At 42.1% G+C, this 15,825-nt stretch overlaps 1 protein-coding gene across 1 annotated transcript; it reads right to left on the reverse strand.

Moving 5' to 3' along the window:
* Positions 1-7,023: 7,023 nt before the first annotated feature.
* LOC124113282 (cytochrome P450 2C25-like) lies at positions 7,024-14,804 on the reverse strand. The gene is made up of 4 exons (XM_046473579.2): positions 14,343-14,804; positions 11,035-11,559; positions 9,352-9,792; positions 7,024-7,260 (listed from the first exon to the last, which is right to left on the reverse strand). The coding sequence occupies exons 1-4, from the start codon at positions 14,686-14,688 to the stop codon at positions 7,073-7,075; spliced, it is 1,500 nt and encodes a 499-aa protein (XP_046329535.1). The 5' UTR covers positions 14,689-14,804; the 3' UTR covers positions 7,024-7,072.
* Between the last annotated feature and the right edge of the window lie 1,021 nt (positions 14,805-15,825).

Genomic DNA, 15,825 nt, shown 5'->3' on the forward strand with positions numbered 1-15,825 from the left:
GTTTTATAACCTGTTGATTATGAGTGAGTGAGTGAGTGAGTTGGGTTTTGCACCACTTTTAGTAATATTCCAGCAAGACCACGCCGCCAGAAATGGGCTTCACGCATTGTACCCATGTGAGGAATCGAACCCGGGCCTTCAACATGGCGAGCGAGCGCTTTAACCACTAAGCTATCCCACCTCCCCTTTTAATTACGAAATTAATATCAATGCTAAACTTGTGTAAATATCAATGTTACAAAAGAAAGATTTACTTTGATGTAGTTGGGTAAACATAGAACATGGACATATGATATGATCTGTTAAGTAATTCAGCAGGAGAAGATCGTTTAAGTAGGCACCAATGAATGGACTCATTTGGATTCAACGCTGTACGAAGACCCATGACATGAGCTAATTTAGGCGATATCAAAGTGATCTAATAAAAGCATTATGAAGAAACATGTTGACCATATAAAGACTATTTGATATAAAGAACAAGCGACGGTCAAGTTACGATGACTTAAATACGTATAGAATATTTCTCTATCCTTACTGATTGAATAACAGTCTGTGAAAGTTGAAACTATTTCTATTTAAATCATAGTGTAAACATGTACAAGTACAAAATTGGCGAAGTTAAAGGTTGGTCGCGGGGAGAAGTTCGATGAGTGACCCAGTGCAAACTTGACTCATTGGAAATTCGAGGGCTTTGGTCCTTCCCGTACTGAAACACGTTGCAATATTTATCTGAAGCTATTCACGAGAGTTGTAAACATTTAACTTTGTATGTAAGAAAAAAGCATCTTAACATTTAAGATCTCAAGTGAATTGCGTAAAAGGAGTTCAGCCGTCACCTATAAATATCTTTTGACCTGGAAACCTTTTGGTGGCCTTCGATGTCGACCTTTAAGCTTATAAAAATGAAAAATTAATACCTCCTACACATAATATCCGCCGAGTCCGCATCTACGGTATCAATTGATTAAATCGTGTATTCATGTATTAATAAGTTCCAAACGGGAGTGTAATTTGTTTGATCACCTGAAACTCAGTTCAGCCTGAAAAAATTCTGGAAGCAATGTCTTCGTAGCGAGTGTTCGCCTACATATGCCATTCACGTAGTTCTACTTTATTACACCGAAATCATTGTAATGTAAGACTCTTAATTCAAATATCATCCCATGCCAGGTTTAAGTGTCATTAAGCTCGTGAGAATATACATGTTACATATTTCTGGGCGTTTTAGTTCCGATTTTTAATAATCACACGACGTACAATTAAAGTATCTTAGAGTATTAGAGTATATATCTCGGAAAACGAAATAGGATACGCGGTATCATGGATCATGTCCAACGTAAAAGCCTACATGAACGAACATAAAACATTCACTCATAATCAGTCAGTTAAGTGAGTGAGTGAGTGAGTTGGGTTTAACGCCGATTTTAACAGTATTCCAGTCATATCACGGCGTGTCAGCTTAATGTGGGAGGAAAGCCCGATGTGATGCAGGTCTCTGACGTTTACCACGGGTATGGTGCTGACAAACCTAGAAACATAATCGGGGCGAACCGGGATTCGAACCCACAATCATAGGTTTCTGGCGTGGCCAAGGGACGCAACTCTGCACAGCGAATCGCTGCGTCTTAGACCGGGATTCGAACCCACAATCATCACGGCGGGGGACACCAGAAATGGGCTTCACATATTCTACCCATTTGGGGAATCGAACCCGGGTCTTCGGAGTGACGAGCGAACACTTCAACCACAAGGCTACCCCTCCTCTTCCACTCGAAATGACTAAATGTACTTTTAGTACATTGTACTATCGAAATAAAGATATATGACAAGTACATTAATGGTAATGTTAGCTGATAACTACTAAATACAATTGACTCGTTTGTTTGATGGTTAACGCGGCTATATGGCGGAGGACTGTAAATATTCATGAAGTCATAGATAAATAATCAACCATGAATTTGGAAGATGCTCGATTCTGTTTGGTCAATCCCAAATTTCAAATCACAATAGAGAACCTCTGAGTGAAACGACTGGTTTGATGGTTACATCACAGAGACACAAGCATGGCGTACTTGGGAGAAATATGTCCGGAACATCACTTCCCTGGAGAGATAAGAATGAGAGAAGCTTCACAGAGAGACAAGCATGATGTACTTGCGAGAAATCTGCCAGGAACCTCGCAACATAGAGAAACAAGAATGAGGGATGCTTCACAGACAGAGATACGCATGAGGGAAGCTACACAGACAGAGATACGCATAAGGGGAGATACACAGAGAGAAAAGCATGAGAGAAACTACACAGCGAGACAAGCATGAGAGATACTACACAGAGAGACAAGCATGAGCGGAGCTACACAGAGAGACAAGCACGAGGGAAGCTACACAGAGATACGCATGCGGGTAGTTACAACACAGTAAGACATGCACGAGAGAAGCTACACAGAGAGACAAGAAGGAGAGAAGCTACACAGAGAGACAAGAATGAGAGAAGCTACACAGACAGACACAAGAATGGGAGAAGCTTCACAGAAAGACACAAGAATGAGAGAAGCTTCACAGAGAGACAAGAATGAGAGAAGCTTCACAGAAAGACAAGGATGAGAGAAGCTACACAGAGAGACAAGCATGAGAGAAGCTTCACAGAGAGACAAGAATGAGGGAAGCTACACAGAGAGACAAGCATGAGAGAAGCTTCACAGAGAGACAAGCATGAGAGAAGCTACACAGAGAGACAAGAATGAGGGAAGCTACACAGGGAGACAAGAATGAGAGAAGCTACACAGAGAGACAAGCATGAGAGAAGCTACACAGAGAGACAAGGATGAGGGAAGCTACACAGAGAGACAAGGATGGGGGAAGCTACACAGAGAGACAAGGATGAGGGAAGCTACACAGAGAGACAAGAATGAGGGAAGCTACACAGAGAGACAAGAATGAGGGAAGCTACACAAAGAGACAAGAATGAGAGAAGCTTCACAGAGCGACAAGCATGAGAAAGGGTACACAGAGAGACAAGAATGAGGGAAGCTTCACAGAGCGACAAGCATGAGAAAGGGTACACAGAGAGACAAGAATGAGGGAAGCTACACAGGGAGACAAGAATGAGAGAAGCTACACAGAGAGACAAGCATGAGAGAAGCTACACAGAGAGACAAGGATGAGGGAAGCTACACAGAGAGACAAGAATGAGAGAAGCTACACAGAAAGACAAGAATGAGGGAAGCTACACAGAGAGACAAGAATGAGAGAAGCTACACAGAGAGACAAGGATGAGGGAAGCTACACAGAGAGACAAGGATGAGGGAAGCTACACAGAGAGACAAGGATGAGGGAAGCTACACAAAGAGACAAGAATGAGAGAAGCTTCACAGAGCGACAAGCATGAGAAAGGGTACACAGAGAGACAAGAATGAGGGAAGCTTCACAGAGCGACAAGCATGAGACAGGGTACACAGAGAGACAAGAATGAGGGAAGCTACACAGGGAGACAAGAATGAGAGAAGCTACACAGAGAGACAAGCATGAGAGAAGCTACACAGAGAGACAAGGATGAGGGAAGCTACACAGAGAGACAAGAATGAGAGAAGCTACACAGAAAGACAAGAATGAGGGAAGCTACACAGAAAGACAAGAATGAGGGAAGCTACACAGAGAGACAAGAATGAGAGAAGCTACACAGAGAGTCAAGCATGAGATAAGCTTCACAGAGAGACAAGAATGAGGGAAGCTACACAGAGAGACAAGGATGAGAGGAGCTACACAGAGAGACAAGCATGAGAGAAGCTTCACAGATAGACATGAATGAGAGAAGCTTCACAGAGAGACAAGGATGAGGGAATCTACACAGAGAGACAAGAATGAGAGAAGCTTCACAGAGCGACAAGAATGAGAGAAGCTTCACAGAGCGACAAGCATGAGAAAGGGTACACAGAGAGACAAGCATGAGAGAAGCTTCACAGATAGACAAGGATGAGAGGAGCTACACAGAGAGACAAGCATGAGAGAAGCTTCACAGAGAGACAAGAATGAGAGAAGCTTCACAGAGCGACAAGAATGAGAGAAGCTACACAGAGAGACAAGCATGAGAGAAGCTACACAGAGAGACAAGCATGAGAGAAGCTTCACAGAGAGACAAGGATGAGAGGAGCTACACAGAGAGACAAGCATGAGAGAAGCTTCACAGATAGACAAGAATGAGAGAAGCTTCACAGAGCGACAAGAATGAGAGAAGCTACACAGAGAGACAAGCATGAGAGAAGCTACACAGAGAGACAAGGATGAGGGAAGCTACACAGAGAGACAAGAATGTGAGGGAAGCTACACAGAGACACAAGAATGAGAGAAGCTTCACAGAGCGACAAGCATGAGAAAGGGTACACAGAGAGACAAGAATGAGGGAAGCTACACAGAGACACAAGCATGCGGGAAGCCACACAGAGGGACACGAGTGAGGGAAGCTACACAGAGACACAAGAATGAGAGAAGCTTCACAGAGAGACAAGCATGAGAGAAGCTTCACAGAGAGACAAGAATGAGGGAAGCTACACAGAGAGTCAGGCATGAGAGAAGCTACACAGAGAGACATGAATGAGAGAAGCTTCACAGAGCGACAAGCATGAGAAAGGGTACACAGAGAGACAAGAATGAGGGAAGCTACACAGAGACACAAGCATGCGGGAAGCCACACAGAGGGACACGAGTGAGGGAAGCTACACAGAGACACAAGAATGAGAGAAGCTTCACAGAGAGACAAGCATGAGAGAAGCTTCACAGAGAGACAAGAATGAGGGAAGCTACACAGAGAGTCAGGCATGAGAGAAGCTACACAGAGAGACATGAATGAGAGAAGCTTCACAGAGAGACAAGCATGAGAGAAGCTACACAGAGAGACAAGCATGAGGGAAGCTTCACAGAGAGACAAGCATGAGAGAAGCTTCACAGAGAGACAAGCATGAGAGAAGCTACACAGAGAGACAAGCATGAGGGAAGCTACACAGAGAGACAAGCATGAGGGAAGCTTCACAGAGAGACAAGCATGAGAGAAGCTACACAGAGAGACAAGCATGAGGGAAGCTACACAGAGAGACAAGCATGAGGGAAGCTTCACAGAGAGACAAGCATGAGAGAAGCTACACAGAGAGACAAGCATGAGAGAAGCTACACAGACAGACATGAATGGGAGAAGCTTCACAGAGACACAAGAATGAGAGAAGCTTCACAGAGAGACAAGAATGAGGGAAGCTACACAGAGAGACAAGCATGAGAGAAGCTTCACAGAAAGACAAGAATGGGAGAAGCTTCACAGACAGACACAAGAATGAGAGAAGTTTCACAGAGAGACAAGAATGAGAGAAGCTTCACAGAAAGACAAGGATGAGAGAAGCTACACAGAGAGACATGAATGAGAGAAGCTACACAGAGAGACAAGGATGAGGGAAGCTACACAGAGAGACAAGCATGAGAGAAGCTTCACAGAGACACAAGAATGAGAGAAGCTTCACAGAGAGACAAGCATGAGAGAAGCAACACAGGAAGACAAGAATGAGGGAAGCTACACAGAGAGACAAGAATGAGGGAAGCTACACAGAAAGACAAGAATGAGGGAAGCTTCACAGAGAGACATGAATGGGAGAAGCTTCACAGAGAGACAAGGATGAGAGAAGCTACACAGAGAGACGAGCATGAGGGAAGCTACACAGGAAGACAAGAATGAGGGAAGCTTCACAGAGAGACATGAATGGGAGAAGCTTCACAGAGAGACAAGGATGAGAGAAGCTTCACAGAGAGACAAGCATGAGGGAAGCTACACAGAGAGACAAGAATGAGAGAAGCTACACAGAGAGACGAGCATGAGAGAAGCAACACAGGAAGACAAGAATGAGGGAAGCTACACAGAAAGACAAGAATGAGGGAAGCTATACAGAGAAACATGAATGGGAGAAGCTTCACAGAGAGACGAGCATGAGGGAAGCTACACAGAGAGACAAAAACCCGCAACACAGAGAGAAAACATGATTGACTTCACTTCCCAGAGAAACAGGCCTGGTGTACTTTACAGAGCAACCCGATGCACCCTGAGTCCAATGATGATCAGAAACGCCGCTTCCGTTGAAACAAAGTAACGGTTACTGTACAAGTAAGTAACGGTTACTGTACAAGTCATTAAGAGAAGCATATGAATATACTATCAAGCATTGTCATACACCTGGAACACGTTCCTTGATGTTCATCTACGTGTGGACAGATCAATATATGCAAATTGATACCATTAATGTCTCTGACAGTTTGCGTAGGTACTAAATTAGTTAAAACGGAACGCCTGTAGCGTTTCTTGGTTCATGTTAATTTCACATATGGTGACATATATTTGTGTACTTATACAGATTCGAGAGTGGGATGGGGGCTGCGGGGTAGTCCAGTGTTCGCTCGCTAGGCCAAAGGATCCTGGTTCGTGGGAACAATGTGTGAATCTCATAGCTGGTTGTCCACCTTCGTGATATATATGCTAGACTAAAAGATAAATGACACCGACGGTGTTTCATCCTGCGATGAAGTACACTTATTGAATTACGTCATAATGGGCTGACGTCATGACGCCGTTCAAATTAGCCCCCGGTTTCTGATGTATCCTTGGTCATTTCTGTAAATATAGATATCACATCTACATCAATGTTGCACTTGTAAACAAACAGAGGTGCAACGTGTGGCAATGACTCCATATATGGTGTGCGTGTTGCCACGCCAGTGTTGTACTTGTAGACAAACACAGGTGTCACGTGTAGGAATTATGACTCCATATACGGTGTGCCTGTTGTGTCTCGTCAATATTAAACATAAATGGTACATGCGTACTGTTGGTTGTAGTAAAAAGTAAAGAAATCAGCTTTTATCAAGAGATTTCTTTTGATTATGGAAAAGGTTTCGACGCTTACATATTATTATAACAAAGATGTCTACATACATGTATATGGTACATGCGTTGTATCTCGCCAAGGTTGTACTTGTAAACAAACACATCTGTTACAAGTATTTATTATTGTACAGACTGGGCACGTATTATACAGGGGTGGTCAGGTGTTGTGTCTGGGAGTGGCGATTATTTTGAATGGCCGTGGCATCCGGGTTATACCCAGAATTCCTCCAAGATCTGGTGGCGGTTCCCCTTCCGGCACCCGGAATTTGAACGTTTTCAGCAATGACGTAAGAAAAAGAAACAGTTCCATCCGGGCTAGTGACTCACCAAGGCATATTCTTCTTCCTGAAAGAATTCAAACCAGTGTTCATATTATTCAAATAACAGCACGACGCATGGGTATTACCTTGAGTACCTTATCACCAATATATCAACTTGTTTTTCGCAACATTACTGAAAATAGCTGAAACACAAGTTCACAACAATTATTGAAAAACGCAAATGACACTTCAATATTAACGTAACACTAAACATAAATAAAGAGTTGCGTCCCTTAGGCATGGCAGAAACATATAGTTCGAATCCGAGTATATTCCCAGGTTTGTCATCACCATACCAGTGCTAGTGGGGTTCACCAAAATATAGTGACGTCTCAGGCCTGCATCAGACCATCATACGGGGCTTTCTTTCCACGTGAAGGTGACCCGACGTGATATAACTGGAATATAGTAGTGCATATATATATATACACACTAGTATATACTAGTCTATATTCTATATGGTCCTTATACCATGGCGTATAGATAAGATGTTACATGACACAGAGTCAACCAACAACCAACGACATATGTGTGTATGTGTGAATTAGTCCTTATATCATGGCGTATAGATAAGATGTTTCATGTAACAGAGTCAACCAACGACCAGCAGCATATGTGTGTATGAATGATTTGGTCGTCATAACATGGCGTATAGATCAGATGTTACATAAAACAGAGTCAACCAACGACCAACGACATATGTGTGTATGTGTGAATTGGTCCTTATACCATGGCGTATAGATCAGATGTTACATGTAACAGAGTCAACCAACAACCAACGACATATGTGTGTATGTGTGAATTGGTCCTTATACCATGGCGTATAGATAAGATGTTTCATGTAACAGAGTCAACCAACGACCAGCAGCATATGTGTGTATGAATGATTTGGTCGTCATAACATGGCGTATAGATAAGATGTTACATAAAACAGAGTCAACCAACGACCAACGACATATGTGTGTATGTGTGAATTGGCCCTTATACCATGGCGTATAGATCAGATGTTACATGTAACAGAGTCAACCAACAACCAACGACATATGTGTGTATGTGTGAATTGGTCCTTATACCATGGCGTATAGATAAGATGTTTCATGTAACAGAGTCAACCAACGAGCAGCAGCATATGTGTGTATGAATGATTTGGTCGTCATAACATGGCGTATAGATAAGATGTTACATAAAACAGAGTCAACCAACGACCAACGACATATGTGTGTATGTGTGAATTGGTCCTTATACCATGGCGTATAGATCAGATGTTACATGTAACAGAGTCAACCAACAACCAACGACATATGTGTGTATGTGTGAATTGGTTCTTATACCATGGCGTATAGATCAGATGTTACATGTAACAGAGTCAACCAACAACCAACGACATATGTGTGTATGTGTGAATTGGTCCTTATACCATGGCGTAAAGATAAGATGTTACATGTAACAGAGTCAACCAACGACCAACGACATATGTGTGTATGTGTGAATTGGTTCTTATACCATGGCGTATAGATCAGATGTTACATGTAACAGAGTCAACCAACAACCAACGACATATGTGTGTATGTGTGAATTAGTCCTTATATCATGGCGTATAGATAAGATGTTTCATGTAACAGAGTCAACCAACGACCAGCAGCATTTGTGTGTATGAATGATTTGGTCGTCATAACATGGCGTATAGATAAGATGTTACATAAAACAGAGTCAACCAACGACCAACGACATATGTGTGTATGTGTGAATTGGTCCTTATACCATGGCGTATAGATCAGATGGTACATGAAACAGAGTCAACCAACGACCAACGACATATGTGTGTATGTGTGAATTGGTCCTTATACCATGGCGTAAAGATAAGATGTTACATGAAACAGAGTCAACCAACGACCAGCGACATATGTGTGTATGTGTGATTTGGTCGTCATAACATGGCGTATAGATCAGATGTTACATGAAACAGAGTCAACCAACGACCAGCAGCATATGTATGTATGTGTGAGTGTATGTTTGTTGTTTAAAGCTGCATTAAGCATTATCCCAGCTACTTACATCTGCTGCTTAGCATTTACATCCTACAGATATTGAGACAGTCCCTGTTCTCGTCACTCACCCATGAAGAAGGGGATGACTGCCTCATCTCGACGGACACTTCCGCTCTCGTCTAGGAACCTCTCCGGTCTGAATGTTTCGGGATCCCCCCAAACATCGGGGTCGGATAGGACGGAGCTGATGTTCGGAAGCAGTATGGTGTTCTCGGGAATGGTGAATCCCCTGAATTGTGTGGTCTGGGGAGGCGCGTGGGGCACAGAGAAGGGGACAACATCAGCGAGTCTCTGCACCTCCATGATGAGAGCTTCCATGAAGGGGAGGCAACGCCTGTCACTCATTGAGGGCTGGTGCTCCTTCTCAAAGACCTGGTCCAACTCTAGCTGTGCCTTCTCCTGGATGTCTGGGTGCAGGATCAGGTACAGGAGAGCCCACCGCAATGTCGTTGTAGTCGTCTCCGTTCCAGCCACGAAAAACTCGAGAATAATATGAGTTAACATCTCATCTGAAATGAATGACCATTAATTAATAAAACCGCATTTGAGCAGATACTAGTACCTGGATACCTGCGGTATATAAATGTATAATATAAATCTATGATGTGTGTGAACGCTTATAACGTTACTCTTTCAAAAGGTATCGTTTAACGGCAAGTTTTGTGCTTAAAGAAGTCATGGATCGTGAGTGAGTGAGTATGGTTTTACGCCGCTTTTAGCAATATTTTAGCAATATCACGGCGGAGGCCACCAGAAATGGGCTTCACACATTTTACCAATGTCGGGAATCGAACCAGGGTCTTCGGCGTGACGAGCGAACGCTTAACCACTAGGCTACCCGACCGCCCCATGGACTGTGATGATAGGAAACAAAACCTTACTATTACATAAGACCGCTTGTGCGATCACGCTGATGTCTACGTTAACGAGTGAAAATGGATTTGAACTCGTGTAGTCATGCTTGCACGAGAATGAACGTAGCAATATCCAATTTGAACTGCTGGGCAAAAGATAGAACACCCCCAAGTTTGATGGTGGCTAAACTGAAGTAAACAAGAAATGGTTATTCGACGGTGGTGCATTTGATACGGGTATCAGAGCTGTGTTTTGGACCTAAAGATTGCAGTGTTTGGTCGACTGTTTTCAGCCAGGTAAGGGGTGGTCGGGTAGCCTAGTGGTTAAAGCGTTCGCTCGTCACGCCGAAGACCCGGGTTCGATTCCCGACATGGGTACAATGTGTGAAGCCCATTTCTGGTGTCCCCCGCCGTGATATTGCTGGAATATTGCCAAAAGCGACGTAAAACCATACTCACTCACTCAGCCAGGTAAAGTTTTGATAACGTTTGCATATTTGGATCAAAACCAATTGTCAAGTATATACTTTCTTCCTGACAGTTTCTATCACGGCTGCCTGTAACCGATCAATCTGGATATGGTAAATTGGTGTGAGTAGCCACGAAACCACCAGGGAACGATGACAAGCCAAGTCAGCAAGTCTGACGATCAGATCTACTTTAGTCGACTCTTGCGACAAGGATTTACGTAACTTGGGACGAATACTACTACGAACCTTCGGAATTACCCTAGAGTGCGAAATGATTTCAAGCCATGTATGTGTATAGACACACTCCCACACCGGGAAACACTTATCCAAACGTATCTTGTGGACCTAACTTGCACATTTTCCGAATCGGGATACCAAGTTGAACGGATTAGTTTATCTCATCGAAAACACCACTAAACTAACTTACCGCTAAACGAAGTGCTGTCCGGATTAGTGGTGTGCTGATGTTTAACCTCCCTCAGATAGGCATTAACAAAGTCGACCTGTTGTTGAAGGTTTGGGTCCGCCTTATGCAGCTGTATGTGTTTCTGTACAAAGCCCCTGAGTATGACATCCCGCGGAGCCATAGTCCCGAGTTTGAGTGGATCTCCAGGACAGTATTTCAAAACTGGAAAAAAGTGACCCAGTGATGTCCCGCCGACTATCTTCATATTCTCGTTGATCTCATACATAAAAGATTTGAATTCTTCATTGTCATATCCAAACCTCTTCCCGAAGATTAGAGACGAAATAACGTCACAGATGCTTGCGTTGATGATGTTGTTGATGTCGAAAGTCGCGCCGTTCTGCGCCAGGATGGCGTCGAGACACGACGTCACTTCAACAAGGATACTTGTTTCCATAACATTCTTGCCAAGGCCAAGGTCACGCAAAACGGAGAGAGAGAATTTTCTTTGCTCTTTCCACATCTGGCCGCTTGAATTCACGATGCCTGGATAAAAAAATGAATAATAGTTTCATTTCAGACACTCCGAACAGTGAAATCCCGGCAATCCAGAATCCTGTGAAACCCGTCAGGATTAACAAATGCCCGGATCATAAAATCGAAATATCCGGCCCTCTTGTGATTATGGAGCTGCTTCCAGCAGTAGCCGAACGGATTATTGTGTCTCACTGTACATGATCAACGAATTTGTGTGTACACATTGCCTACAAATAGCGCCGTAGGGCTCTGAAGTTCATTCAAACAATTTGATATTTGCAAATTCCGTATTAACATTAGAACTCATCCTCATTGTGTTCAAGTTAACCAACACAGGGTACACAACACACCCTTACACTGTAGCGATGAGCACACACACGGTAGATACCTCACGCTATATGTGACGATGAACACAGTCACGAGTATATTGCTAACACACAAACGCGTAAATTACTAAATTATCTGCGGCAATGAACACACAAACGGGTAAATTACTAAATTATCTGTGGCAATGAACACACAAACGGGTAAATTACTAAATTACCTGCAGCAAAGAAAACACACATGTGTAAATTACTAACATATCTGAAGTGAAGAAACACACATATGTGAAAAATACTAAATTTTCTGAAGCGATGAACACACAACTGTGTAAATTAGTAAATTACCTGTAGCGATGAACAGACAAACGGGTAAATTAGTAAATTATCTGTGGAGATGAACACACAAATGTGTAAATTACTAAATTACCTGTAGCAATGAAAACACAAATGTGTAAATTACCTGAAGCGATAAACACACAACTGTGTAAATTACTAAATTATCTGTAACGATGAACACAGGCACTTACAAAGGGAACATTAGTAAAACTATAGCTAGCGATGAACACACCCGCCTACATGGGGTAAATTACTAAAGCTACATGTAGCGATGGACTTACCAATACACAGTGCAAGTTACACACAATAGATGTATTGATGACTTACACAAGACAAATTATGAAAAATAAACGCAGCGATGAGAACACATACATGCACAGAGCGTACACTACACATTTATCTTAAGACGAATCTCAACCCGACCTTGATAGGAAAGAAGCACGCACCCACGCACGAACGCACACGCACGCACGCACACATGTGAGAAAGTCATCTACATATTTGTCGAGTGTTTTTGAAAGAATTATTGTCAGAATGAAAAATATTTTACGTACGCAATTTTCTCGTGTCTGTGGAAAGTAACAGTTGATGGATCGGCCAGTTGATGTACCACATTTTAAATTGAGTTATTATCGAAGTTAATTTTTTTCTGTTTGTCATTTTCTATTTATGACTGTCGTAAATGTGTGTGTGTGTGTGTGTGTGTGTGTGTGTGTGTGTGTGTGTGTGTGTGTGTGTGTGTGAGAGAGAGAGTGAACGTGTGGGGAGTCAGTATATTTCTGGTTCATAGGGGGGATTTTATGTTTGGTTCTATAAATTCACCACCTGGTTGAACAATATCAACAATCCGAGTTCATAAACATAACCTAAATAAATGCAGCATATCTTCAAACTTTACAATCCCGCAACAAGCACAGACAGTATCAAAAAGGTTGTCGTAATGCAGGCATACCATATATATATATATATATATATATATATATATATATATATATATATATATATATATATATATATATATATATATATATATATATATTGGCAATAAAACCTGTTAATAATTTTCAAAAACTCAGAATATGCAAATGTCCAGACACATCTGCTGACGTAGCTGTTCTGCCTGAACGAATATTTAGATACCCATCTCGGATAAGGTGATCTAATTGCTTTATCACATAACTTGTCGATACTTTTTTTCAGCGTGAACTCGTTACTCTGTCAATACCACCTAGAATTTAAGATCGCAAGGCCATATCATTTATGATATACATAATTCCAAGTTTTAGGCACACTCCTTGTATCTGAGCCCAGTGCACAAAGACACTCAGACAAAAAGTAACGTGCAAAATGATGACCTTGAAGAGCACGTGAGCCTCAAACCCCTACCATGCCCGTGGTTCCGTGAAGATTCAGGGTTAGAAATGTTCTTCAGCAACCCATGCTTGTCGTGAGAGGCGACTAAGGATATCGGGTGGTCAGACACGCTGACTTGGTTGATGGATGTCATCGTATTCAAATTCCGTAGATCGATGATCATAATGTCAATTACTGAATTTTCTGGTCCAGACTCTAGTATTTACAGACCGTCGTCATATAGCTGGAATATTGCTGAGTGCGGCGTTAAACAACAAACCAACTCACCAATCTTACAATCACCATCCGATGTGAACAAAACAAATGACGTCAAGTCATCATTAAATAATAGTTTGGGCTTTTATTGTCGCAATTGAAAAAAAGAAGAAATGAAAAAAACCAAACTATTTCTTATTGCTAAATAATCTCACGATGACTGTATGAAAAGGAGGGAGGGTCCACTTCACAATGGTTTCAAGTTTATTGAAAACCCTCGTTTGTGTATATTCAAGACGGGTTGTCCCGCCCTCCTTCATCAATAACCTTCGCCACGCTCGTTAAACACGAGGAGCGTACGACACACTACGCCAGGAGCGTGACCTTTAACCCCTCCCCTTTCTGTTACTGTGTGTGTGAGTGTGTGTCTGTGTGTGTCTCTCTCTCTCTTTATTTCATTTCTGATAGGTTAAATTATCTCACTGGCAAGGGTAATAAATGCTCATATAGCCATGGATGTAATATGATACCTTGTAGGCAGTTAAATATTGTTATCATACTTACCCATTCTCTTTGTATATTCGTCATACATCAGCCCCTTTGGTCGGTCACTGAAATTGTCCCCATACTTCACAAACGCCTCTTTGAGCGTTTCGTGGCCATTAAAGACAATGACGAGCTTGTTGCCAAAATAAAGGCTAAACACATCGCCATACTGTTTCCTTAACTTCTGGAAGATGTGTCTGACATCACCCCCCGACAAGGAGAGGAGATTGCCGATCAGCGGCAGTGTCGGGGGACCTGGGGGTATGTGCTGCGGTTTCCGCGTTCCGAGCCACAGGCCGAGTATACTTACAGCAGCAACCAGAAGCCAGGTCGGGCTCACACAAACACAGTCACATATTGACATTGCGGTGTCGGGATATGCACTAATGCACTATAGATGTAACGTAAAACTGCAATCCGCTACATACGCTGCAGTACCATGGCCTATTTTTCTGATCAGCATCCTGTTTTTTTCCAACTAATTAAATGTAAAACTTCCGGAAAGGGTTTTGTCAAAACATGCAACGAAGAACTAATGGAAACGAATAATGATTCCCTTAAATAAACTCGTCTTTTTAACACTTCTTTTCAATTGAAAATAGGAAATAAGTACATGTCACATTCACATCGTAGGTTTAGTTTAAGCTGTATTTGTTAATTTATATGTTGATGCCCTACCATAGTAAGACAATATGATGAAAAGCGAATATAGAAACCAATATCCACACTGACGCTTGACTGTATTAAGGTATAGTATAACAGATGAATATGAAAGTGTCGAACATGCCGATCGTGGTGTCGAGCCTAACAACTTTAATCTTGATCGTCCCCAAAATGATACTGATATAGAATATAATATGGCAGGAATCGGCCTTTCCATGTTTTACAAAGATTAAGTGATATTACAAAACCCGCGGTATCAAATAATGTTACTGAAGATATTTGTTCTTCCAATTCAAACACTCCATACAATATTTAGGTCGAAACAACTTGAGCTCGCTTAGTATGCTCCCTCTGTGTGTGTGTGTGTGTGTGTGTGTGTGTGTGTGTGTGTGTGTGTGTGTGTGTGTGTGTGTGTGTGTGTATATATATATATATATATATATACACACACACATATATATATACAGAGTTTCATTTACATGAAGACACGAGACTACATACAAAATATCACACATTCTTCAGCAACTCCATTCTTGCAGTAAAAGGCGACTGTGCTTGTCGTTAGAAACGACAAGCGGGATCGGGTGATCAAGCTCGCTGACTTAGTTGATGCATGTCATCATATCCCAATTGCGTGGATCGATGCTCATGATGTCAATCACTTGATTGTGTGGTCAAGACTGGATTATATATATACAAACCGCCGTCATATAGCTTAAATATTCTGATTGCGGCGTTAAACAACATTCACACAAACTACAAAATATCAGCGAGTTATCGTCGAGCCCTTTGGATAATTCACTGTGCAGAATTTCCAACAGTCAAATTGTTAACTGTG

Source organism: Haliotis rufescens, unplaced genomic scaffold (genome assembly GCF_023055435.1).
Source record: "Haliotis rufescens isolate VD_foot unplaced genomic scaffold, xgHalRufe1.0.p SCAF_5, whole genome shotgun sequence".
Classification (NCBI taxonomy): Eukaryota; Metazoa; Mollusca; class Gastropoda; order Lepetellida; family Haliotidae; genus Haliotis; species Haliotis rufescens.